At 40.7% G+C, this 27,324-nt stretch overlaps 1 protein-coding gene across 13 annotated transcripts in view; it reads right to left on the minus strand.

Moving 5' to 3' along the window:
• LOC148646899 (protein NLRC3-like) overlaps window positions 1-27,324 on the minus strand; it is a 1,251,308-nt gene that overhangs the window by 137,001 nt on the left and 1,086,983 nt on the right. For 6 of the 13 annotated variants that reach the window (XM_088608935.1, XM_088608936.1, XM_088608943.1 and 3 more), the window contains exons 2-5: window positions 22,275-22,323; window positions 17,474-17,728; window positions 16,355-16,435; window positions 13,804-15,559 (exon numbers count right to left, since the gene is read on the minus strand). The exons of 1 other annotated variant lie outside the window; for it this stretch is intronic. In XM_088608935.1, coding sequence (XP_088465061.1) covers window positions 13,804-15,559; window positions 16,355-16,435; window positions 17,474-17,728; window positions 22,275-22,287 — 2,105 coding nt within the window. In that variant the 5' untranslated portion in view covers window positions 22,288-22,323. Of the gene's footprint in view, window positions 1-13,803; window positions 15,560-16,354; window positions 16,436-17,473; window positions 17,729-21,613; window positions 21,775-22,274; window positions 22,324-27,324 lie in introns of all 13 variants that reach the window. 6 more of the 13 variants (XM_088608942.1, XM_088608941.1, XM_088608940.1 and 3 more) reach the window with 4 other exon arrangements.

Genomic DNA, 27,324 nt, shown 5'->3' on the forward strand with positions numbered 1-27,324 from the left:
ATGTTTCTCTATAACAATAATAAAAAAAAACATTATTTTACATATCACCTTTATGTGATATCACCTTAAGGACAGCACAAACAAGGGTTAATTGCACAATGGACCGCGCAAAGAAATGTAAAAGTCTTCTTGAGATATGAGGGTAGGAGTGGATCGCAGCAGGCATAATCGGCAAATTAGGAAAACAAAGAACAGGACAGGCGAGACATGATCAGAAAAAGGAACAGCTTTTACACCCAGGTTTTACACTCTCTCTCTGCTGAATGAATGAAAGCATTTTATTAAAAACTCGTTTGCGTTTGTCTGGGTATTTACTTTGTAATCTGTGGTTTACATCTTCTGTATTGTTTTGAGATGCCACTTTTAAAGGTGATATGTAAAATAAAGTTTTTTATTATTGTTATATTGAAACATGATCAGATTTTCCCTGGTTCAGAAAAAAGACGATTAAAATCTGTAATCTTTCCACTTGTATGTCATCGGAAAATACAATAAGTTTCTGCTTTGTGTTTTTAGATGGTATCAAAAAGTAATCTAAGTGGTGAGAAAGCCGTTCCCCTCAAAGCGCTTTACAGGATAAAAACAATAACAACAATAGTGGCTGGGCAAACGATCTTTTTTATAGAAATACAAAATGAGATATAATGATGTGCATGAACAAAGTTATACTGCTATTTTCCTTAGATACGCGATTAGAATAAATACATTTTTTGAATCCCCGGCGGAACACATTCCATAAGAATCAGCGCTTTTATATATCGCCTTTAAACACATATATTTAAACACGCGTTTACGATTTAAATCAAAACGCGATTCAAATCGGCAGTAGTGTATGTCTAATGAGAAACAACTCTTGGTGTTCAGATGTGAACATTTTGAAGCGGTTTTGCTCTCAGGAAGGCTGGAAGTATCGTTTAGGATACCAGTAATCCTGGTTTCTCACTTTTCTCCCCCTTCCCTCTGGTAAGTGTTATAGGAGCATAAAGGCAAGTATGTCCAGATTCAGAGACAGTTTCTTCCCACAAACTGTCAGACTACTGAACTCTACCCCTACCACTGGCTCACACCGATTTATTTTATAAGATGTATGTTATTTAACTTGTTGTTGTTGCGGCCGCTGTTTTGTGTTTGGTTTTGGTGTAAATCTGTTTGTAGTGGAGCATACATGCAACGAAAGTTAGAGGGATGTAATTGCTGGTATTTTGGGCCCTCTTATGGTGATCAGTGGTAGCGCATTAGTTTTTATCTGCTGTGTCACAGAGAGAAATCTGTACAGGCTGTATCCCCATTCAAGTTTCCAGTGAGTGTCAGGGAGAGACGACATATGAGATCAGTGCACAGCCTGTACAGAGCTTTCCCCTCAGCTGTGGCCAGAGACCGTTCCTCTAAAGTACGAGACTATAGGAATGTTTGTAAATGTTTGACTTACATTTGGGAACCCTAAAACATTTGCCAGAAGGAAGAGTTCATATTCAGAATTGAGGATATGGAAGGATCTGATATAATTTCTTCCGCCTGTTTGATTATGGATTTTTCAAAGATTGTCTGCAGGGAGGGATGCTGTTTCACTCCCATGACTTTCAAAATCTGTTTGGAGGAGGCGGGTTATTTGCGATTTAAAATGAACTGATAGATTACCAAACCACACTATTATACCATATCTGATAATGTTCTCAATTGCAGCTTGGTAAAAGAGCAGAATTACTTCCTGTCGAACCCCAAACACTCTTAGTCTTCTCAGGAAATAAGTGCTGCTGAACTTTGGAGCATACGATCTCCATATGAATAGTCCAGCACAGGTTACTGTCTATGCTTACACCAAGTACTTATATGAATCAATCTGAGTGATAAGTTCACTCAGATGGATTACTGCATCTGAGTGATCACCAACTACTCTGGGATCAAAAACTATTTATTTTGTTTTTTTAACAGTCAGAATTAGGCTATCGTTGTCATACCATTGCACAAACCTATGGATTTCTGACCTATACAAATGAGCTGCTTCCATTGAGCCAAGCACAGCTGTATCATCTGAAAATTTGAAAATGAAGTTGCTTTGACTACTGCTTGTACAATCATTTGAATAAAGTGTGAACAGAACTGGAAAGCTCACGCAGCCCTGAGGGGCACCTATGCTGATAGATCGTGACTCTGAAAGAATTTTGTTAACCCTGACATACTGTGTACGATTTGTTAAAAATGAATGGTATCATCTTATAATGTTATAGTTAATAGAAATTTGCTTCAACTTGCTTATCAATAGATGGGGATGCAGAGTATTGAATGCAGAGCTGAAGTCCATAAACAGCATCTGCGCATAGGCACTGGGGTTGATGGAGCCTGCTAATGGCTTTTACATGCTGAACTGTAATCATCACGCCTGCTTGATCACAGAGACGGTGTTTATATGAAAACTGATATGGATCCAGTACAGTGTTCACTTCTGAGCACAGCGTGGATACCATAATCCTCTCAAAGCATTTCATAACAACAGACGTCAGTGCTACCGGCCTGTAGTCATTATTTTCTGAGGGACAGGGCTGTTTGGGTATTGGCACGATTATTGCTTTTTTCCACAGCGCTGGAACAGAGTGAGAGTCAGCAGACTTCTGAAAGACAGGGCACCCTGCTTGTGATAATTCCTCTGCGCAATTTTTTAAAAGAGAGGCAGAGATGCCATCGGGGCCTGGTGCCTTTTTTGCACATGTGTGCTTGAAAGATTGTGTGGTCATCTGTAAGCTTATTACAAGCCTACCAGCACTACTGTCTGATGTAATAGTATCTAATATACTATCACCTGCAACAGAGATGTCCTGTCTCAGACCTCAGATAAGTCAGTCAGATCATTTGCTTTAGCCAGCTCTTCCATTGTATGGATGCTCTTCTTTGAAGAATTCATGTTTGTGACTGTTTTCATTGTTTGCCACAGCCTCCTGGAGTTCATTGTTTCAATTTTTCTCCATTGTCTCATTGTGTTGATTCCTTGCATTCCAGAGTTTTAGTTTAAGCTCTTTTTGCAGTAATTTCAGTTGCACTTGATCCTGGTTTTTAAAAGTGAGTCTTCTACAGTTGATGGAGTCAATCACATCCTTAGTTACTGTATATATGATTTATTATTTGAGTTCACTGTTATGCTTTTCAAGAGACACATCAGAGGGGTGACCCTACATTAACAGCATCCCCCGAGATGTAGTGCAGACTGAAACTGACATGAATATCTGCCTGTACAGTACATCATGGGCAATACAGTTCCAATGAAGCTCACATCCAGTCCACACATCGCCAGCAGCCCAGGTCCATGTCTATCAAGTAGTGTAGCTGGGTGATACTGGCTTAGATCAGTCTGCTGCTGAAGAATAAAAAATGAGCCAGTTCTGTCTCCATTCTATTACTGCGGCTGATGGGCTGTTTAAGAGGTGAGGTACAGTGGAGCAGTGGTTAACATGGTTGTATCACAGTGCTGGGGCCCTGGTTCAATCCCGGACTTGGAGAAATATATGTGTGGAGTCTGTATGTTCTCTCTGTATTCTCACTTGTTTCCTCTGTCAAACCCCTGATGGACTGATAACCAGTACAGGGACCTGTGTTGGGCCCACTGCTTGCTAGGATAGGCTCTGGCTCACTCATGACCCTGAATTAGAAACACTGGAGTCCAGGACAGACTAGGTGTCTCCTCCTCTCTACTTTTTCACAGAGCCCTGACATCCTGCTCTCCCCCAGCCATGACCATGATGTCATCAGTATAATCCGGGTCTCGGATAGTAAGATCAGGGCAGTTTGGGATGGACAGCCTCTTGCTGACCCAGCGCAGCTGATATAGAAGAGGCTCAATGGCGTATCTCCAAAAAGTAACAGAGTACATCAGGCTATTTTCACAACCAATCTCCAGCAGTGATTACTAGATTTAAAAGGTGTTATAAGGTCATGAACTTGACTCATTTTCTTTGACCTGGTCTCTCAATCAAAGCCTGGGTCAAAAGATTGACCATGTAATTGCTTCCACCATGTCCAATTTAGGAAACTAAACTTTATTACAAGACAGCAGCCAAGAGAGAGCAAGTCCATACAAACCAGAATTCTGCCTGAGACTTTGTCTGCCAAAGGGGAAATCTTGTGATTCACAAACCAGCTTTGAGTTTCACTTAAATTCAGTTAACATTGATACAGTTGGACTTCATTGTCCACAGAGTATATAATATTCTGATGAATATTCTGATATTCTATCCAATAATCTACAATAGGCAGTAAGAGCATTATATCCTGGGACAGTCTGAGTTCTCTCACTTGCAGCAGGACTCGAGTCAGGCTCTATGTTCAGACTGTTTGAATTCCCTGAGGAGCAATTTCAGCACCAAGATCAACAACACTCTTTCTGTTTGTGATGATAGCAAGCCTCACCCCTTAACTTTTAAGTATGGCCAGTTGACACAGACATCCAGAGGCAATTTCTGTCTGGAATGATATCCCCTCAAACATTTTGCAATATCTCTGGACATGTAGACGCTAGAGCCCTACAATAGAGCTTAAATTTAAGTTACCTTCTTGAGCATTATGTGTATGAAATCATATTTCTTTTATGTCTTACTGTTTCCACTCACCAGACAGAAATATCCAGGACAAAACACATAAAACAAAAAATAGATTTTTTTCTGTCTTCAAAGATCAATATTTTAAGTTCTGGACCTTAAAAAGTCTGAAAATGCTTATAGACCTTTCCCTACAGTATGTGTCTTCTAGCTTGAAGAAGAAATAAAAATAAAAAATTGAGACAAATGGAACAAATCTAAAATATTTTACATATTGTATTGTGAAGACTTGGAATGGTATTACTAAGTGTGTGGGCCACTGAAACACCGGCATCCGAGTTCTGTACTAAAACGAGTTTTACAGACAGTGGAAATTTTCCTGTTCTGTTAAAACTATTATAACATAAAATGGAAAATGTGTGTTTTTTCATCCATTCATTTAGCAGTATTCACAAATAAATGTGCACTTTCCTTCACAAATCTGATGAGCCAAAGCTAAACAGTTTCCTTTTACCTGATTCAATTGGTTTTAGAAAACATATCTTCTGGACACTTGGTTAAAAACAAATTTCTTAGCTGAAAATTACATTTAACCCTAACCCTAAACCAACTGTGGTGAACCTGGCCATATTTATGCTACTCAAACTGCAGTGGAGAGGGTCAGCAGTTTTAATTCCTGGGAGTTAATATCACAGTGGACTTAACCTGGTCTCACCACACCAACATCGTGGTCAAAACAGCACGGCAGTGCTTATTATTTCTCCGTAGGCTAAAGACGTTTGGCATGCCATCACATATCCAGACCACCTTCTACTGGTCCATTATTGAGAGCATCCTGACTTGCTGCATCAATGCGTGGTATCGGAGCTGCTCTGCTTGGGATCACAAACTACTGCAGAGGGTGGTGAGGTCAGCACAGCTCATCACTGGTTGTGAGATACCAAACAAACAGAATATCTACTCTGCTAGATCTCTTAAGTAACCACCCTAATGGTCCTTGTTAAAAATTCAGGTTACATGGACATGCAGTTTTCATTGTATTTGGCACACTGCATATTACACTATTTGGACATAATGTATTGCATACACAATGTACATGTAGCAGTTCTATTTATATTTATTTTTTTAATTCAATTTTTATTGCACTATTATTCTGTAACTTTTAATTTTGTGCTTTTTTTATTTTTATTTCCTTCTGGTGAGCTCGCAGAAAAGACATTTCATTGCCAGCAATTACTGCTTAATGCTGTATTGTTGTGCATTTGATAAATACACTTTGATTGATTGATTGACACAGAAGAAAAACTAATAACACTTGAAATGGCTATTAAAGACAACTTAAACCTCTCAGACACCCCGATCACAGATCATGACCTGCTAGTCAAACTCCAGGTCCTCAGACCATAACAAGTCTGTGGACAAGATGGAGCCAACAGCAAGATGCGAGATGCTGAGACACAGCAGTTCAGAATTGCAGCAGGTCCTGCTCAAACTCTTCAACCTTGTACTGAGAGTACTGAGAGTCAGGTGTTTCCCTGAGGTCTGTAGTCAAGGACTGGTCACCCATATCTATACATTTGGAGACAGACTTGTCCCTTAGAACTACCAGGGCACCTATGTGAACAGTAACATGGGAAAGCTATTCTGCAGTATCATGGAAGCCCAAATAATGGCCATCCTTTAACAAGCACAGTGTACTGAATAAGAGTCAGACCAGCACCCTACCACACTGCCTCACACATGATAACATTTATACCCTGGACAGACTTATAAACAAACATGTCCACCCAATTGTTTTTTTTTTCTCATCATGCACGCAGATGTCTTCCTCTATAACAGTGTGCCTTTCGTACTAAGCTCTCCCTTCAGCTATTTCTAGAAGATGTCCACTATCTCCTCAGAAAGTTCACGTTCACACACCTAAAGAAGGCTTCACAGTCGAAATGTTGTGTCTCTTGTCTTTGCAGCATGGAATAAACCTTGTTCATCTTCGCAGGAATACAAGCAGTGATCTGTAGGGAGCAGCACAGTGTCCTACCCTATCAGAGATTCTTCATACTCAACTATGATCTGCACTTGAAATGCACTTGAAGTGGCCTCCACTGGATCAGTCACCACTCAAGTGGTCACTGACTTCCTAGATTCCCTCTTTGCCCTATGGGATTTGCTTACCACCATCATCATGACAATGGGCCGCAGTTTGTGTCCACTGAGTTTCAGTCTTACCTGGCCACCCGGGGCATATGACACACTTGTAAGGCATTCTGAAACCCAGAGGAGAATGGGGGCTGAATCAGATGCTCAAAATGGGTGGAGGAGGGAGGAAGAGCGACTGAACATGGGGCTGAAGAGTGGTGACGTATTGCATGATGCTCCTCGTCTGTATGTCTTTTTCTGTTTCATGTTGTGTGCTTTTTGTATCTAGTCTGTCTTTTAAGCAATAGCAATTACTTATGATCGAAATGCTTGTGGACACTGGATCAAGAATCATTGACTTAAACACAGATATATTCTATTTGATGTGAGAGTGAAGCGCTGTGGCTACTACTCCCGACTACTACTACTCTCATGGCCAATGTACAATCCATGGAGATCAAGATGGACAAGCTAAGGGGAAGGTTAAGCCATCATCAGGACATCCAGGGCTGCTGTCTCACTGAGACCTGACTGACCCCCAGTACACCTGACTCAGCTGGTCAGCTTGAGAGATTCTCCAAATAGCATATGGATTGGTCTGGTCTGGCTGGTAAGAAAAAAGGTGGTGGTGTTTGTCCTATGATAAACAACTCTTGGTGTTGTGAAGTTAGAATTCTCAAGCAAATTTGCTCTCCGGACCTGTAATATCTGACTGTAAAATGTCATCCATTCCATCTACTGTGAGAATTTTCATCTGTTATTATTTCTGCGGTGTATTTTCAAACCCATGCGGACATAAAAGCAGCACTCAGATACAAGCTGCCTCTTCTGATGTGCACCAAATGTGGTGCGGTTTTCAGACAATAACAAACCATAAAGCTAAACTAAGGAGGGTTACATCCTCTGAAACTTATTTCTCTCTCCCGGATAAGCTCAATGCCTATTACGCTCGGTTTGAGAACAGCCGGTCCCAGTGTTCCTAGCCACTGATGATAGAGCCATGTCTGTCATGGAGGATGAACTCAGGACAACTTCCAGACGGGTGAAAATCTGGAAAGCAACCAGCCCAGACGGTGTTCCTGGACGGGTCCTTAAGTCCTGTGCAGACCAGTTGGCCACGGTTTTTACAGATATTTTCAATCTCTCACTTTCACAATCTTCCTTCCTGTGTGATATAAGAAAACTTCCATCATTCCAGTGCCTAAGAAAAATACTGCGACCTTTTAATGATTACAGAATGGTAGCGCTTACATCTACTGTAATAAAATGCTTTGAAAGGCTGGTCATGAGGCACATTAACACAATGGTACCTGAGTGCTTAAAGCCCCTCCAGTTTGCATACTGGCATAGCAGGTCCACTGATGACACTATTTCCCTGGCTCTTCACACTGCTCTGGCTCATTTGGATGATAAAGACACATACATCAGAATGCTATTCACTGATTATAGCTCCACATTTAACACATTAGTTCCTTCCAGACTAGTCAGGAAGCTGAATGACCTGGGTATCAACACCTCTCTATGCAGGTGGGTTATAGATTTCCTGACTGGGAGACTACAGACTGTGAGGATAGATGGAAAACTTTCTTCCACGCTGACTGTGAATATACAGTAGCTGACCCTAAGGGTTGTGTGCTTAGACTCCTGCTGTTTTCCTTGTTTACCCACAATGGTGTGGCCAGACACAGCTCCAACTCCATCGACAAATATGCTGATAACACCACCATCATTGGCTGAATCACCAGTAATGATGAGACAGCCTACAGGGATGAGGTCAGGAAACTGGTGGAGTGGTGCATTGACAATAATCTCTCCCTCAATGTAGGGAGGCAAAACCAAAGAGCTGGTCATTGATTTTAGAAAGCAGGTTGGGGATCACACCCCTATGATCAATGGGTGGTTGTAGAGATCGTTAGCAGCTTCATGTTCCTGGGTACCTTCATTAGTAATGATTTAACATGGTCCCAGCATGTAACTGAAGCTACAAAGAAGGCACAACAGCACCTTTACTTCCTCAGACAGTTGAAAAAATGTGGTCTATCTTTAACTGTCCTTATCACATTTTACAGGTGTGCTATTGAGAGTGTGCTCACATGTGGTATTACAGTGTGATTTGGCAGCAGCTCTGATTGGAAGGTGTTACAAGGGGTAGTCAGGTCAGCCCAGTCCATCATTACAGCTCCCTTCTATTTCAGACATCTGTACAACTTGCTGTCTCAGGAAGGCTGGAAGTATCGCTAAAGATACCAGTCATCCCGGTTTCTCATTTTTCTCTCCCCTTCCCTCTTATAAGCATTATAGGAGCATCAAGGCACAAACATCCAGACTCACACATGCAAATGAGCATTTCATTGAACTTTTGCATATGACACATAAACTGAACTGAATCAGATACTAAAAATCGGAGTCTACCTGGCTGTGGGCTGCTCCTTCTCAGGTGCAGGTTCAAGATCATAACAACCAGGGTGACGCAGTGTTTGCTCTTTGTGTTTTGTTTGTCATTGGTTTTATTTTACTGAATTTACTATATACATGTCAAAATAAGACTGGATCTACTGGATTTACATGAAAGGGTACTTAATCTCAATCTAAAACCTGTTATAGCGAGTAAAATGAACCCTGTGCATGTCTCTAATGGAATCCAAGGTGAACAAGCCCGAGAAGGGTGAGGCAGGAGAGTAGTTGATAGGTCCAGGTGTAGTCGAGTCCAAAGAGGAGAGTTAGGAAAATGAATCCAAGAAGGGCAAGTTGAAAGCATGGTCGAAAGGTACAAGCTGGAAAGGGGTCCAATAGGCAAGATCCACGAGCGCAAGATGTTGAAGGTTGTCAGCAACAAGAGCTCAGGAGGTGGAAAGATTTCTAATACCAACCAGTGAACAAGGTGAGCAGAGGGTTTAAGTAGTGAAGGAAGGGGTGTGGTGTGGTAATTGGGTAATGGGAGTTAATTAGGGCCAGCTGCGCTCGTAACACAATCAAAGCTGATTTTTTCATCAAGTGACTTTATTGATCTGAACAATGTACTGTAGGTATCTTGTGCACCTGTATCCCATCCCAGACTAAGAAACAGGTCTGATGAACTGGAGTTCATACCCAGCTTTGAAACACTAATCTCAGCTCACCGCTATCAAGAAAGTAAAATGTGCACTCTCTGCCAAACAAGATGGATGAACTGGCTTTGCTCATTTACTGTAATCAGTAAGCAACTCAACCTTAGACAGGATTACTCTAACTGCTCTGTGCTCTGTTTCACCTGGTTAGGTTCAGTGGTATCAGATTCCGTGGTGAATCTGCAGGATTTCTCTCTACTTTTTTCAGACTGGACAGCCAATCATTTACTTAAGCTGCTTATAATGCACCAGATGCAAATTACTTTTGCTATCCAACAGTTAGCGTTGAAAATCACTGAGGCTAAAAATTCATAATTCCCCAGTCATTGTTTTGGGAAATTTTAAGCACTCGAATCCAAAGACGGTTTTCCCCAGATAAAAACAGCAGATAGAGGTTGCAACTAGGAAGGACAGAACACTGGAACACTGCTATGGTGCTGCGCACTATTCTATGGTCATACCAAGAATAAGTCCACACCTCTTTCATTCAGTCATGTCATACTGCAGCATTTCTTATCCCAAGATATAAACAGATCCAATGCATGTAAACCAATAATAGGAAGTGTAAAACAGTGGTCAGATGAGACTGAGAAAGTGCTAAGGCATTGTTTTGATACCACAGACGGGAGCATGTTTAAGGAGGCCTGGTTGGATCTTAATGAGCTTACTGACACAGTAACATTATATATTCTCTTCTGGGAGAGTGTATACATTCCTTGCAAATCATTCACTGTGCGCAATTATAATCAGACCTGGTTCAACAGGGAAATTAAAACCCTGTGGGAAAAAAAGAACAGAGCTTTCAAAGAGGGAGATGATGCCTGTTTCTAATCTGGCAAATACAAATTCCAAAATGTAGTAAAGGGAGCCAAACCTGAATATAAGAACAAGCTTGAAAATAAACTAATCAAAGAAAACTGAGGCATCTGGCCAGGCCTTCAACTAATCTCAGACTACAAGGTGAAACAAACTGCTTCAGCAGATGATATCTTTCTCCCCAACAAGCTGAATAAATTCTACTGCAGGTTCGATGCAAGAACCTGCAGAAGACTGCTCTACACTGGTTTGTGTTTAGAGTGGTAATCAAACATCAATATGAAATAGGTAAATATCTCCTGTTTTAAAAAAAATCACATTTGTTGGTTAAATTCAGTTTAAAATGTGTTTGTGTTGCTACAGTGAAAAGCAGTGCTCTTCAGGTTGGAACTGTAAATCTGCAAATGTATAAGAGTGCTTAAGAGCATGATGGTCAAGTAAAGTATAACTCGTACTACAGCATGTCTCACTGAAATTCTCACAATCTCAAATCCCACTTTTTTATGTTTCATCTGTTGTTTCCCTCCTCCACTTTTCCACACTTCTCACTCTGCAGGGGTCTAAGTGTCCTCATCATCAAAGTGGGGAAGAAGGGGAAGGAGGGAGATTGTTGCATAACACCACTAGTTTAAAATGTTTATTGTTTTATTAACACCACTTTCTTATTTTAGATTTTAATTTTGAAGTATATTATACAGTGTTATGATAAGTATTTAAAAGCAAATATGCACTTAACCTCAATTGTAATTTCTGTTAAAGGACATCTTTAAATCCCTTATTGTCTCCAAATAACTGGTAGAACAGTTTTTTACTCCCATCATTGACAATATTCATGTTTGCTCTTTTCTAACTCAATTGTTACATTTGTAGCGGCTAGGCTTATTAATAAGGCAGAATTAAGTGTTTCTGAGCTTTCCCAAATTAGGCCTCATTTCTCTGTTCATCTCTGTGGTGCAGCCACAGAGAAACCATGCAGGCTGATTTAGGGTTCCTTTGATGAGGACAGCTCCCAAAGGGGGATGCACTTAGCTAAGCCTGGCTATCATGATCAATGGTCATCCATTGGCGCCTATTTGTCTAGGGAGTGCCAGTTGGACATCTGGACTGCATTCCTAAGTGTCAGGAGTAAGTGACTCATATCTCACCTTGATCAACCAATCAGGGACTGGTAGGGCCGAGTAACCCACGTGGGACTCTGATGCCCATGGAACTTTCAGCCAATCAATGAGCTGAAGTTCCTCCAGGTAAAAACAGGCAACACAGAGATTCAGAAGGGATTCAACAAGATTCAGTGAGATTCAGAGATTCTGTGGACTTTCCTAAAGGGAATTCAAAGGAGAATTCCAGGGCAGGACGGCCCAGGAGCAGAAGGCTCCCAAGGGCAGGACATTCTCGCAGCGCGCCTCCTGACCATCCTGAGACTCAGCCCGGACAGCCACGGAACGGCCAGTGTGTCCGAGTGCCAGAACTTTCCTTTGTTCTAAGAGTCTAGAGTGGAGGTTGCCAGAGAGTAACCAGCAGCAGGCCTCGTGAACAGGTCGGAACTGTGGACAGCTGAATCACTATTCAGAACTAGCTCTTCATCAGGAACGAACCGGTCCTCTTCCTGACTTGCTGGGACCCACAGTCATCTTTTCTCCTGTGCACAAACTGTGCTAGTTAAAGCCAACAGTGAGCATCAGCAGCGCACCGTCGCAAGCCGCACAGCACAGCCTGGCACGGAGCCAGAGAGCGCGGATTGGACAGCAACAAGCCTGCAACTGTTTCTTTGTGCCCGCAGGAGATCTGAATCCCCAGAGATTGGATGAGTATTCAACTTCAATGCATTACAGTTCGAGAATTCAATTGTTATCCCAACCAGTTGATATCAATTTAATTCCTAAGAGTTATGTACTTGTTTTGAGTATCTAATGTAGAAGTTGTAACCAAGTTCACTTTACGAAACGGTCTTAATGAATGATATACTGAACGTATGTCCTCTTGATATATGTAACACTTCGTAACTGACTGAATATATACCTTTTGTATTCTGATAACCCTCTCGATAAGATCTGTTAGGTTTATAGGCATATTCTATGTATTAATAAATGTATCCTCGTGTATTAGTACCTGTGTGTGTGCGTTGTTTGAGTTATGTCGCATGGTTGGACTCTAAAGCCATCAAAAGAATCAACTTTGTGATTTACTGCTACAATTAATAATTGTCTCAGTAAATGCCCAAACCCTACAGAACTGGTGCCTTCAGAGAGCCACTACATTTAATTTTGCTACGGCTATGATTACATATTTGGCGTCCCTGAACGGCTATGAATCACTACACATTTATTTATTTTTTATATGATTTTAATATTTAATAAGAGAGTGATATATAAAAATGTCAATATAATAGACATAATTATATTTCACTATTATAGCAAAAAGAACACACAGAGGTTTTGAAACTTGCATAGATCCTCACTGCCTGCAGTACCGATTCCTTCACTTCATACTGATGAAAACACATGATGACAAGGCAAGGCCCTGGGCTGTTCGCACAAGAACCGGAAGCTCAATTACATCTTTCCACAGCAGCTCCAAAAACAAAAGAAAAACACATAGAAGAAATAGTAACATGAGACCCCTCGATTAACTCAGACAAGCTCACAATCTGTAGATCTTGTCTCATATTACAGTTCTCTCGCTCTGTCAGCTTGGTCTTGACAGCAGTTGAGTCTGAGCCACCTTCAGATCTGAGACACTGTCCACAATGTCATTGGCTCCAGTTTGAGAATTTGCTGGCCCTGCACGTTTACAGCCAATTTAGTGCAGTCAAGTTTGTGACTCAGAGCCACGATAAACCTCAAAAGTCAGCAGATAAGACAATGCTTTTCTGAGGCTTTCCAGTTCTGGAAATACAGCCACCATTCATACAGTACTACAGCTGTATCAGCCAAAGAAGTTGGAATGATACCTGTAGCTGGAGTGTTCGAGTTTTAAGCTGCAAGCTTTTCTCTTCCAAACTGCATTTAGGTTTAGGTTTAGACAATGTTATGTAGTATAGAATAAATAATTTAAAATAGTAAATATAATTATGGGTTTTAACAATGAAAAACAAAAAGTGTGCTAAAACATGAGGTGAACACATCTACTCCACAAAGCACCTAGCCAGAACACCGCTCATATGGGCAATATTGACTCAACATCTTACTCTGTATGTGAAGAAAATCTGATGTACTTACCTAAGGGTTTTTGTTATCTTTGCCACAGGTAGCAATCTCCGTACACACTCCTCTGATGTAGCATATTCTCTCATGTTGAAGACATCAATCTCTTTCTCAGACAGCAGTGAGAAATAGGCAAGTGCCGAACACTGGGAAGGTGAGAGTGTTTGTCCTGAACGTTTTACTTTATCCAGAGTCACATTGAACTCATCCATTAAAGACTTGTCCTTCAGTTCACTCAGACAGTGGAAAAGGTTCATGCATCTTTCAGGAGAGGAAGTTCCTCTAATGAGCTTCTTGATGAATACTGCTGTTTTCTGGATGTCACTGGAGTGATCTTGTGTGTGTGATAGGAATCCCTTCAAAAGCTCCTGGTTGTTCTTCATTTCCATCCCCAAAAGGAATCGGACAAACAGATCAAGGTGACCAGTCCTACTCTGGATGGCTCTTTCTAGAGCACCTTTATTCAGGCTCAATAGAGATATTCTTCCCAACCTGGAAACACCCAGAACTGTTTTCTTTAGTGGGTTAATATTATTGTTTTGATAGGAACCAAAAACATACAGAGCTGCAAAATACTCCTGGACAGTAAGGTGTAAAAAGCAGTACACCTTTTCCTGAAATAAGGCTGAATCTTGTTTAAATATTTCCTTCCACACCCCTGAGTAAAGGGAGGAGTTGTTGAGATCAATGGCATATTCTCTCAAATCTTTTTCATAGAAAAAAATGATGTTTTTCTCTAGACTATCAAATGCCAGCTTTCCCAGCTTCAGAATTGCTTCTTGATTTGATTTGAGGACATTTTCTTTATTTTCCTTTGCTGTGAGTAAGACAAGCAGAAAGTATGTATAGAAATCTGTCAGTGTTGTTGGATTGGCCCCTCTGCTCTCTTCCAATGTGCGCTCCAGAACAGTAACTACAATCCAGCAGAAAACAGGAACATAGCACAACATGTAAAGACTCCTCAGTGTCTTTATATGTGAAATAATTCTGTCTGTTAGAGCTCTGTTCTTACATTTCTTTCTGATGTACTCTTCCTTCTGCTGGTCTTCAAACCCCAGGACCTCTGTCACCCTGCTGATGAGCTCTGGAGGGATCAGACCTGTTGCAGCTGGTCTGGAAGTGATCCAGATGAAGGCATCATCAGAAAAGTTCCTCTTGATGAGGTTTGTTAACAACATGTCCACTGAAGTTTGCTTTTTCACATCAGACCATCTCTGGTTTGTTTTAAAGTTAAAAGGATGTTTGCTTTCATCCAGACCATCAAAGATGAACAGGACTTTGTGGCCATCTAAAACATTATCAGAGGATTTTAGTTCTGGGCAGATATACAGAACTAGCTCCTGTAAACTCATTTCTGATTCGATCAAGTTTAATTCACGGAATGGAAGAAAAAATATAAAGTCAAAGTCCTGGTTGTCTTTTCCAGTAGCCCAGTCGAGAATGAATTTCTGCACAGAGAATGTTTTCCCGATGCCAGCAACTCCCTTCATCAGTACTGTCTTGATGGGTCTGGTCTGTCCTGGCAGTGGTTTGAAAATATCGCTGCACTTGACGGAGTGGATCTCTGATTTTGTGATTTTGGAGACGATCTCTATCTGTCTGACTTCATGTCCATGATTCACCTCAACACAGTTGCCCTCAGTTATCCACACGTGTGTAAAGATGTCATCGAGGAGGGTCTGTTCTCCTGGCTTAGCAATTACCTCAGACACAACTTCAAACTTCCCCTTTAGAGCTTTCTTGTGTTTGTCTTTCAGTGTCTGCAGCCACCCTAAAACAGACAGAGCACGATAGTAAAGGGACAGTCAGAGAAGGCAGGAGAAATACTGACAGTGTAATATGTCTTTAGAATTAGTGTCCAAGAAGGACACACAACACAACTGTTGTAAGCAGGTTGATAGATATAAATAAGTAAAACAAACACAAAACAGCCATAAGGTAAAAAATATTGTATTTAAAGTGAAAAGAAAGAAATACTCAAAAGCAAACAAAAGCCTAAGCTCCTTTTAGAGCTACTTACTAGACCTCTTCCCAAGTCCTTCACTATCAACAGCTAAGCCGCTTACCGGCTCTAAAATAAAAGCCTCCACACAGTTCATACTAATTTATAAAGGCCTCTGCCCCTTGGGTTTTTATAAGTCCATAGTTTGGTTTGCTGTGTTTTTTGCTAAACAGAATTTGTTATTCCCTTCACTGTATCTGTTTGCTTGCTGGTTTAAGTCATGTAGAGTCTTGTGGTTGGAGAATGAGTGAGACTGGCTTTCTTTCTGATTTCCTTCTGTACATTCTTTAAATGTTATATTTAACAGAAACCCATTATTTGACTTAGTTAACCAAGTGACCAGCCCTGGGCTCTATCTTACACCACTGTCCAGCGTTTTACTGAGCTGAGATTCTCATCAGTGACCTATCCAGCAGAGCGTCAACCTCCATTCTGAAGGTGTTCAGAGCCCATTCCCAGGTGATCACAGGAGCTCTACTCTGTAGTTTAGTAAAATAACACTGGATTAAACAGCACTTGGAAGAAAGAAAACTTCACACTGAAAATGTTAAATATTGGACCAACCTGTATCATGTGTTTGAGAACCTGGAGCCTGTTGGCATTCTGGCGATGAAGCTGTAACAATACACAGAGAGTTTTCTCTCCCTGTTCTGTTAAAGTAATAGTGACTGGTTGTTCATTCTTGACTATGACTGCTTTTGATCAAACCCATTCATATTCATGTTATCTAGAGCTCACTTACTCTTACATCACACTATGTGTTTCTCTTAATTGAATAGGTCTAATCATTGTGATATGTGAGTATATAAATTATATAGTTGTGCCACCTTGTATAAGGTCTATATATAATGATAGTAAGTTGTTTTAAAATAAATACGTTTTAAAATAAAAAGTAAATATTAACACAAGAATAGTTGTTAGTCATTGTAGTATATTCAGTAAAATGCACAATTAATCACTATATACACTACATACTATATACAAGTAACATATAAATAATTATATGTTTTAAGTATAATAAGATCTAAATAAGTAAAACAAACACAAACAGCTATAAGGTAAAAATATTGTATTTAAAGTGAAAAGGAAGAAATACTCAAAAGCAAACAAAAGCCTAAGCTCCTCTTAGAGCTACTTACTAGACCTCTTCCCAAGTCCCTCACTATCAACAGCTAAGCTGCTTACCGGCTCTAAAATAAAAGCCTCCACACAGTTCACACTAATTTATAAAGGCCTCTGCCCCTTGGGTTTTTATAAGTCCATAGTTTGGTTTGCTGTGTTATTTGCTAAAGAGAATTTGTTATTCCCTTCTCTTTATCCATTTTCTTGCTGGTTAAAGTCATGTAGAGTCTTGCAGTTAGAGAATGAGTGAGACTCATTGTCTATAGTTGTTCCACCTTGTATAAGGTCTATGCATAATGACAGTAAGTTCTTTTAAAATACAAGTAAAAAGTAAATATCAACACAAGAATAGTTGTTAGTGATTGTAGTATATTCAGTAAAATCCACAGGTAATCACTATATACACTACATACTATATACAAGTAAGCAAGGAAGTGAAGTTTGTCATTTTTGCTATGTGCTAATGAATTTTTATATGATGACAGATGACATTGTGAGAAGCAAGGATAGAATTAAAAAACAAGAGAAAAGAGTGAGTATGAATGAGAATGGTGCTCTTACCCAAGTCGTTGACAATATGTCTGTAGTCCTTTTGCAGAATTGTGTAGAACTTGTTTTTCACTGTTGTTCCCCCAGAATCCAGGTCTTTATACAGCTCTCTCATTTTGTCCTGAGGGGTTGTAGCAGCGTGGACCCTGTTGCAGCTCTCCCGATGGATCATCTTTTCTGAGAGCAGTTCATCCGCTATGGGGTCAACTGGGTTCACCCTCTGAATGAGAGTGGCCCTGTGATTATCCACAAACTCAACACCTTGGGCTGAACAGCAGGGAGAAAGAGTAAGAGACAGAGACAGGAGAGTGAACATGGGTGAGGAGAAGTGTAGAGTTAAAGAAGAATGTGAAAGCAGAAAAAACGTTTGTTGTTCTTTGGATAGTGCAACATGATCCTTTAACAGTCGCACATACAGTCATGTGAAAAAAAGTACACCCTCTTTCAATTCTATGGTTTCATATATCAGGACATAAAAAATTATCTGGTCCTCTAAAATTAGGTAAATCTAACAGGTAACAAACAACACATAACAGATTCCACTATGTCATTTTTTATTTAACAAAAAATAAGCCAACATGCAGAAGCCATGTGCGAAAACTAAGTAGCTTGTAGAACCACCTTTAGGTGCCATAACTTGAAGTAATTGTTTTCAGTATGAGTTTATCAGTCTCTCACATAATTTTGGAGGAATTTTGTCCCACTCTTCTTTACAACATTGCTTCCGTTCATTGATGTTTGAGGGCATTCGTTTATGCACAGCTCTCTTAAGGTCCTGCTACAGCATCTCAATGGGGTTGAGGTCTGGACTTTGACTTGGCTATTCCAATACCTTGATTATTAACCATTAACCACTAACACCTGTAGCACTGAAAGCGTTATGAGCACCATCCCCCAGGCCAGGCTGACCATCACGGCTGACCAGGTGAAGAAGGAGCTGAAGAGGCTGCACCAGGGTAAGGCCACAGGACCAGATAACATCTGTCCCAGAGTTCTGAGGGCCTGTACTGATCAGATGAGATGCTCCAGCGACTGTTCAACCTGAGCCTGCGCTTGGAGAGAGTCCCGGTGCTCTGGAAGATATCATGCCTGGTCCCGGTACCAAAGAAAGGGCGCCCCTCTGTCCTCAACGACTACAGATCAGTTGCACTGACTTCTCACGTCATGAAGACACTAGAGTGGCTGGTCTTATCCCACCTGAGACCCCTGGTCAGCTCATCACTGAACACCCTACAGTTCGCCTACCAGCCCAGTGTTGGTGTGGAGGATGTGATCATCTACATGCTGCAAAGGGCAGCATGTAGACCTGGACCTGGACAGGGCTAGCAACACTGTAAGGATCATGTTTTTCAACTTCTCCAGTGCCTTCTATACCATCCAGCCCTTACTTCTAAGGAGGAAACTGGAGGAGATGCAAGTCGATGCTTCCATGACCTCGTGGATCACTGACTACCTGACAGGCAGACCACAGTCTGTGAGACTTCAGAACTGTGTGTCTGAACAGGTAGTGAGTAACACAGGGGCACCTCAAGGGACAGTTCTTTCTCCATTCCTCTTCACCCTCTATACTTCGGACTTTAAGTACAACTCAAAGTCATGCCACCTGCAGAAGTTCTCAGATGACTCTGCAATTGTGGAATGTATCAATGGTGAGCAGGAGGAGGAGTACAGAGGACTGGTCAGCAGCTTTGTGGAGTGCTGTGGGGTGAACCACTTGGAACTGAATGTAACAAAGACAAAGGAACTGGTGGTAGATTTCAGGAGGAAAAAGGTCAAACCTACTCCTGTCTACATCCACGAGAGTGGCGTGGAGATGGTGGACTTGCTGGTTTAAGTACCTGGGAGTGCACATCGACGATAGACTGGAATGGTCCAAGAACATTGAGGCCATCTATAAGAAGGGACAGAGGAGGCTCAAGTCCTTCAATGTATGTAGTAAGATGCTACATATGTTCTATCAGTCAGTGGTAGCGAGCGCCATTTTCTACGCAGTGGTATGCTGGGGCACTGGGATTAGAGCAGTGGATTCTAAAAGGCTGAACAAGCTCATCAGGAGAGCAAGCTCTGTCATTGGGTCTGACCTGGACCCCTTGGAGGTAGTGGCTGAGAGGAGAATGGTGTCCAAACTAGAGGCCATCATAGACAATGTCTCCCATCCCCTCTGTGACATGCTTGTGGAAATGAAGAGCATGTTCAGCAATGGACTGATTCATCCACGGTGCGACAGGGAGCGCTACAGGAGGTCATTCTTGCCTTCTGCCATAAGACTGTACAATGCATCCACCTTGCGTCTGGGCAGAGGCAACATTGACAGTGACCTGTTTCTGGACTGAAAGCATCTACACATCTACTGCTACATCTGTTCTCTTTCTTTTCTTTTCTCGTTTACAACTCGTTTACAACTTTTCTCGTATTACAATATATGCCAGGGACCCGTGCAATACATTTATATTTATATCTATATCTATATTTACATCTATATTTATATTCATATGTGTGATACGATTTTTCCGCGTGCTGTTCTGTTTTAGTTTGTTCTTTGTGTGTCCGGACTGTGAGTAACTCTTTTAGTGCACCCCTCACTGTACTGATTGTATTGTATGTATTGTACTATTATTATTATTGTATCATTCGTTACACTGTGGCTGTGTTGTCTGTGTAAAGCTGCTGTTGCACTGCAATTTCCCTCACAGGATCAATAAAGTATCTATCTATTATTTTCTTTTTCAGCCATTCAGTTGTAGATTTGCTGGTGTGCTTGGGATCATTGTTCTGTTGCATGGCTCAATTTCGGCCAAGCTTTAGCTGTCGGACAGATGGCCTCACAATTGTCTCTAGATTAATTTGGCATAAGGAGGTGCTCATGGTCGACTCGATGACTGCAAAGTGCCAAGGTCCTGTGCTGCAAAACAAGCCCAAATCATCACCCCTCCACCACCGTACTTGACGGTTCGTATGAGGTGCTGGTGGTGAGATGCTGTGTTTGGTTTTCGCCAAACATGGTGCTGTGCATAATGACCAAACATCCTCACTTTGGTCTCGTCTGTCCAAAGTACATTGTTCCAGAAATCTTGTGGTTTGTTCAGATGCAACTTTGCACATCTAAGCCATGGTGCAATGTTCTTTTTGGAGATAAGGAGTTTTCTCCTGGCTAATCTTCCACAAAAGCCATACTTGTTCAGTCTTTTTCTGATCGTACTGTTATGAACTTTAACATTTAACATGTTAACCAAGGGCTGTAGATCCCTAGATGTAACTCTTGGGTTCTTTGTGATTTCTCTGAGCATTATACAGTCTGACCTTGGGGTGAATTTGCTGGGAAACCCACTCCTGGGAAGATTGGCAACTGTCTTGAATGTTCTCCATTTGTAAATAATCCTTCTCACTGTAGAATGATGAATTTCAAATTGTTTGGAAATGGCCTTAAAATCCTTCCTAGATTGATGAGCAGCAACAATTGCTTCTTTGAGTTCATTGCTGATTTATTTGTTCCTTGGCATAGTGTTAACACACACCTGAATGCTCCAGACTACCAAACTGCTAAAAGTGCTGCTTTTATAGAGGTGGTCACACTTCCTGATGATCAACTAATCAAATGCATTTGATTAGCAGCGAATGGCTGCTAATTGACTTCTTAAGTCCTATGGAAGCAATAAGGGTGTACTTATTTTTTCCCACATGGTTTCTGCATTTTGGCTTACTTTTTGTTGAATAAATAATGACATAGTGAAATCTGTTATGAAGTTGTCTGTTATCTGATTCTAGATTTGTCTAATTATAAAAGTTGGTGAGGACCAGACGATTGTTATTTATACCCTGATATGTAAAACCATTGAATTTTTTTAAAAGAGGGTGTACTTTCTTTTTCACATTACTGTACAAACATCTCTGAAAGAGGACATGGTAAATTATTTCACAAACCTTTGAAAAAGAAAGAAAAAAACTGCATTTCATTTGCAGCTGCCTGACCATTATAGCATCCTTGTAACCATCGTGTCCCAACTAGCTCAGTTGGTAGACCATGAGACTCATAATCTCAGGGTAGTGGGCTTGTGTCTCAAGTCGGGCGCAAGGTTCTTTGCTTCATGGAGCAAATATACAAATAATAAATGTGAAGCTGGTGTACAAACTCCATGCCAGCAGCCCACACACCATTTATACATACGGCTTACTCTTCTGTCCATCCTAGTCCACAGCGCCATTCTCAGCCTGCATCCCTTCACTCTCCGCTGCTTTGAATTAGAGCTGCCTCCTCCACAGCTGGGCACAATATGGACATCTGTCTAGCTGCACCTTAAGACACTAGTCCACTCCTGCAATTAACATTTGCCTTCAATCTGTTCTCTTTCTTGCCCCTCACTAGCATGCCCGGAGTGGCATTTCTCAGTGAGATAGTGTGGTCCCTCACACATATGTCTAAGCATGTGTGGCTCTTTATACTGTCCTGGTATAATATTCCCCATTCATTACCATACAATGAATATCCTGACTGACCTGCGTTTTTATTTTGTTTTATTGTTAACACCCTGAAACCAGGCACCTGTATATATTCTGCCATAGAAAGCTGGAAAAATAAACCAAGTCCCCTTCTGTAACACAGCCCTAACTGTGTTAATATCCTTGGGATATTCACTGTACTGGAACTTCACTGACTAGTCAGTGCTGAAGAGAACTAAACTGGCATTAATGCAGAGGGTGGGTAAATACTGTACATTGGAGAATATCCATTAGTTAAATGTCAACAGACTTAACAATGCAGTCTCCTGCTTTACAGAAATGGTCAATGGAGATTAATATAAGTTCAATACTGTACCTGCTTCTGACATCTTTCATGGGTCAATTCTATAGGTCCCAGTTTGAGCCTGAAATCCAAAACAAAAGAAGTGAAAAAATAAGCCTTAATTTGCCTCTTTCATCTTTTGATTTGTGTATGTTTCACATGAAGCTCTCCTTATTTTGCCATGACCCTCTACAACATTCATAATAAGACATTCTCCTTCATGCCCTGAAACTCCTTCTCTCTTTTGAAACTCCATGTGATTTCCTTCATGATCTAGAACTCTGTCTTCCCTCCTCCAAAACTAAATGCCATGTGCCCTGCTCCTTGCTACAAAAAGTTCAAAAAGTAATGCAATAAAAAATATCCATCAAGTTCACTGGATAGAACACATCTCTTTGCATGAAAAAGTAGATGCTGAGCAGATTTTTCTAAATGTATTTGAATGTTTGTAAAAACACAAGGGTAGTGCCCATGACTGACATCATATATTTGACACCATTTCTAAATGGCATCAAATACAGTGTAGCGGCGAGTCTTATTAATAAGACAGAATTAAGTGTTGCTGTGCTTTCCAAATGAGGCCTCATCTCTCTCTTCATCTCTGTGGTGCAGGCACAGAGAAGCTTTTCATGCAGGCTGATTTAAAGATGTTTTCTTTTGATAAGGGACAGATTCCAAAGGGGGATGCACTTAGCTAAGCCTGGTTATCATGATCAATGGTCATCCATTGGCGCCTATCTGTCTAGGGAGTGCCAGATGGACATCTGTACTGCATTACTAAGTGTCAAGAGTAAGTGACTCATATCTCACCTTGATCAACCAATCAGGGACTGGTAGGGCCGAGTAACCCACGTGGGACTCTGATGCCCATGAAACTTTCAGCCAATGAATGAGCTGAAGTTCCTCCAGGTAAAAACAGGCAACACAGAGCTCCAGGAGACTTTTCTGGACAATTCTAAAGGGAATTCAAAGGAGAATTCCAGGGCAGGACGGCCCAGGAGCATAAGGCTCCCAAGGGCAGGACATTCTCGCAGCGTGCCTCCTGACCATCCTGAGACTCACCCCGGACAACCACGGAACGGCCAGTGTGCCCGAGTGCCAGAACTTTCCTCTGTTCTAAGAGTCTAGAGCGGAGGTTGCAGAGAGTAACCAGAGGATCCACCCGAGGTTAGCATCAGCAGCGCACCGTCGCAAGCCGCACAGCACAGCCTGGCACCGAGCCAGAGAGCGCAGATTGGACAGCAAAAGCCTGCAACTGTTTCTTTGTGCCCGCAGGAGATCTGAATCCCCCGAGATTGGATGAGTATTCAACTTCACTGCATTAATGCTCGAGAATTCAATTGTTATCCCAACTAGTTGATATCAATTTAATTCCTAAGAGTTATGTACTTGTTTTGAGTATCTAATGTAGAAGTTATAACCAAGTTCATTTACAAAATGGTCTAAATGAATGATAAACTGAACGTATGTCCTCTTCGTAACTGACTGAATATATACCTTTTGTATTCTGATAACCCTCTCAATAAGATCTGTTAGGTTAAATGCATATTCTATGTATTAATAAATGTATCCTCGTGTATTAGTACCTGTGTGTGTGTGTTGTTTGAGTTATATCGCATGATTGGATTCTAAAGCCATTAAAAGAATCATTTTGTGATTTACTGCTACAATTAATAATTGTCCCAGTAAATGCCCAAACCCTACAGAACTGGTGCCTTCAGAGAGCACACTACAACAGTGACACTCAAACTCTTGTTTAAAGGGGAATGTTATAAACAAATGGAAAAACATTAACACGTTATTTACAAATGAGAGCAGGCAATTCAGGCCATTGAACTAAGTATGTTATCTAGCCATTTCATCAAGGAATCCAGGATATCACTTCAACCGCATGACTTGGCAGCTTGTTCCGCACCCCTACAATCCTTTATGTAAATAAGTGCCTGCAGTTAGTTTTAAATAAACTTCCATGTAGTTTCCACTTGTTCCTTTTCATTCGTGTTTCACTGTCCATTCTGAAGAAATCCACTGGGTTGACTGTTACTGTCATAGAGAATTCTGACCACATGTATCAGGTTTGTTCACAGTCATCTCCGCTCCAATTCTCTAAATAAAGGGATCCAATATATGACTTCAATTCAATAGGACTTCAATTCACTATAGTTATAATTTAAAAAACTACATAAATTCATAATCTATAAAGCACAATGTTTGTTTGTTCTTTATGCACGCTCTTATTTTTCATACGCTCTTATTTTTCATCCTACAGACCTGAAATTTTGCACACAAGTACATCTTACCCTAGGTTAGGTTTTTAACATAAAACCTTTCACCTTCAAGGCCAATAAAGGCCGAAAAGGCCATTTAATTGAAAATCCGGCATGTTCCGTATCAAACTGAGGGGAATCCCCGTCCCCAATTTTTTTAGATAAACAGGATTTAAAATGCAAGTGCAGCAGTGGACATGTGACATTCCAAACATGCTGAGCATGTGGTAAATTTATGTTTTATTCACAACATTCGATTTTCGATTATTGTTAGGCTGGGCAAACGATTTTTTTTATTTGTAAAAAAGAAATAAAAAATATGATATAATGATATGTTCCTGCTTAACTTAGACATTGCACAACTTTAAAAGCTATAAAAATAGGTTTCGATAGTTAATAACCACTTTTTATGCGAATGATTTTTCTTCCTCATGATCAGCTTAGAATCTTTGTGTACGCTGTAAGGTTTTTACTTCTTAATTGTGAATAGAAAAAATCATATTCTGTTCTCTTCCTGGTATGTAGAACAGATCAGCAGGTCTTTTTTTCCCAATCAGAGGCTCTGAAAATAGTGTACTGGCCACTTCTCTCCGTCATGGGCGGGCCGGCACCGACAGAGCTCAGTATTACACAATGGCCGTTCTACAGCGTGGAGTGAGAATGGCACCAATTGCGTCTGCATTCTAACTTAGTGTTTAAACTTAAACAACATAAATCATTTTCTTTGACTTCTAAGTCCCTTAATTATCATAAAGCACAGGTTTCTCCTCACTTCACTACATTCGATTTTCATTTCATTGATTGCCAGCAGCCATATCACCCTGCAACTCACACCTGGCAACCCACTGAAGCTCAGCAGGTGTGAGCCTGGTCAGTACCTGGATGGGAGACCTCCTGGGAAAAACTAAGGTTGCTGCTGGAAGAGGTGTTAGTGGGGCGCTCACCCTGTGGCTCATTTGGGTCCTAATGCCCCAGTATAGTGACGGGGACACTATACTGTAAACAGGCGCTGTCCTTCTGATGAGACGTAAAACCTAGGTCCTGACTCCCTGTGGTCATTAAAAATCTCAGGGCGTTTCTCGAAAAGAGTAGGGGTGTAACCCCGGCGTCCTGGCCAAATTTCCCATCGGCCATTATCAATCATGGCCTCCTAACAATCCCCCCTCTATGAATTGGCTTCATTACTCTGCTCTCCTCCCCACTGAGCGGTGAGCGTTCTGGCGCACTATGGCTGCCGTTGCATCATCCAGGTGGATGCTGCACATTGGTGGTGGTGGAGGGGAGTCCCCATTACCTGTAAAGCGCTTTGAGTGGAGTGTCCAGAAAAGCGCGATATAAGTGTTAGCAATTATTACTATTACTTAGACCACTTTTTGATACCATCGTTGGACAAAGCAGGAACTTTTACTTTCTAATGACAATGCATGTGGAAAGATTACAGATTTTAATCGTCTTTAATTTTGTTTTACATTTTAGAAAAGTTTCATCTATACAAACACCAGAAAACTATTCTCAATTGTATTTCTGAATGTTATGTTACACTTAGTTCATTGTTTTAAATACATCTAATTAAGAAAGTTATGTGTTAGGATAAACTATTACTAATTAATAATATTAAATTTAGCACTGTAATAAATTGTTGCACTTTTTCCCGCATCTTGTAAAAATATGTTTTCTTTGTTCAAATATACATTAAATCTGATTAAAACTTAACCGAAAATAAGTTAAAAACAAAATTAAAGAAAAAATAGGGTAAAATATAATTCAAAATATTTTGCTAACAATTTTAACTGTTTATAAAAATAAAATGTATTAACTAAGGAATAGGATGGTACCGTTGTTAGCATGCTTTTTGTATGTTTGTTTTCATAAATACAACAATAGTACTAGATGTCTTAGTGGCTTTCAAAATTAAATTATGCATGTAAATCTGTGAACTAGAAAGATAACTAAGCTATCCATCCATTTCTAATGGTGGCCAAGTGGTTAGCATTGCTATCTTGCAGCACTGGGCCCTAGGTTCAATTCCTGCTGTCCTGTGTGTGTGGAATTTGCATGTTCTCTCTGGGTTCTGTGGGTTTCCATATGTGTGATATGATTTCCTCTCGCAGTCCAAAACATACTGGTAGGTTAATTGGCCTATGGGAAAACTGGCCCTGGTGTGTGTGTGTTTGTGTCTGTTTGTCTGTCCCATGAAGGACAGGCACTATGTCCAGTGTGTATTCTGCCTTCCGTCCATTGCTTGCTGGGATAGGATCCAAATCCTCTGTACTAGATAAAGAGATGGCTATGAGATGGCATGAGATGACTATGAGATGGCAGCATCTCACTGAGGACAAATTATTTTATAGGGCTGGCTTAAGGAAACAGTCTTTCCACCTCTCTTGCACATCAGTATCCATACCTAGTTAGTTTTTTAAACCAATTGCCTCTAAATGGCTCTGGATCAGCATCAGCTATGTTTGCCCATTCCTTCAATTCATGTGCATCCAACACACAGTTCAATGCTAGCAACTACACAAAATCTAAAATACAATCCTCATTTCATCATCTTCCTCTGCGGCCTATAACATCTCCTGTCATATTGTCGAAAGTATGCCTATCCCCAGTGATATCAGAGTCACCTACCCTGAGTGCATTTAAATCTAACCTCAAAACCTTTCTTTTCAGAAGTCTTATTTAGTGTCTGTATCTGCTTCATTTTCGAATTTCTTTCTTATATGTATTTACTTTGTAATCTGTACATAATTGTTTTTACACCTACTGCATTGCTTTGAGATGGTACCTTTAAAGGTGCTATATAAAATAAAGTTTTT

This window comes from Lepisosteus platostomus, chromosome 16 (genome assembly GCF_059453375.1).
Source record: "Lepisosteus platostomus isolate fLepPlt1 chromosome 16, fLepPlt1.hap1, whole genome shotgun sequence".
Classification (NCBI taxonomy): domain Eukaryota; kingdom Metazoa; phylum Chordata; class Actinopteri; order Semionotiformes; family Lepisosteidae; genus Lepisosteus; species Lepisosteus platostomus.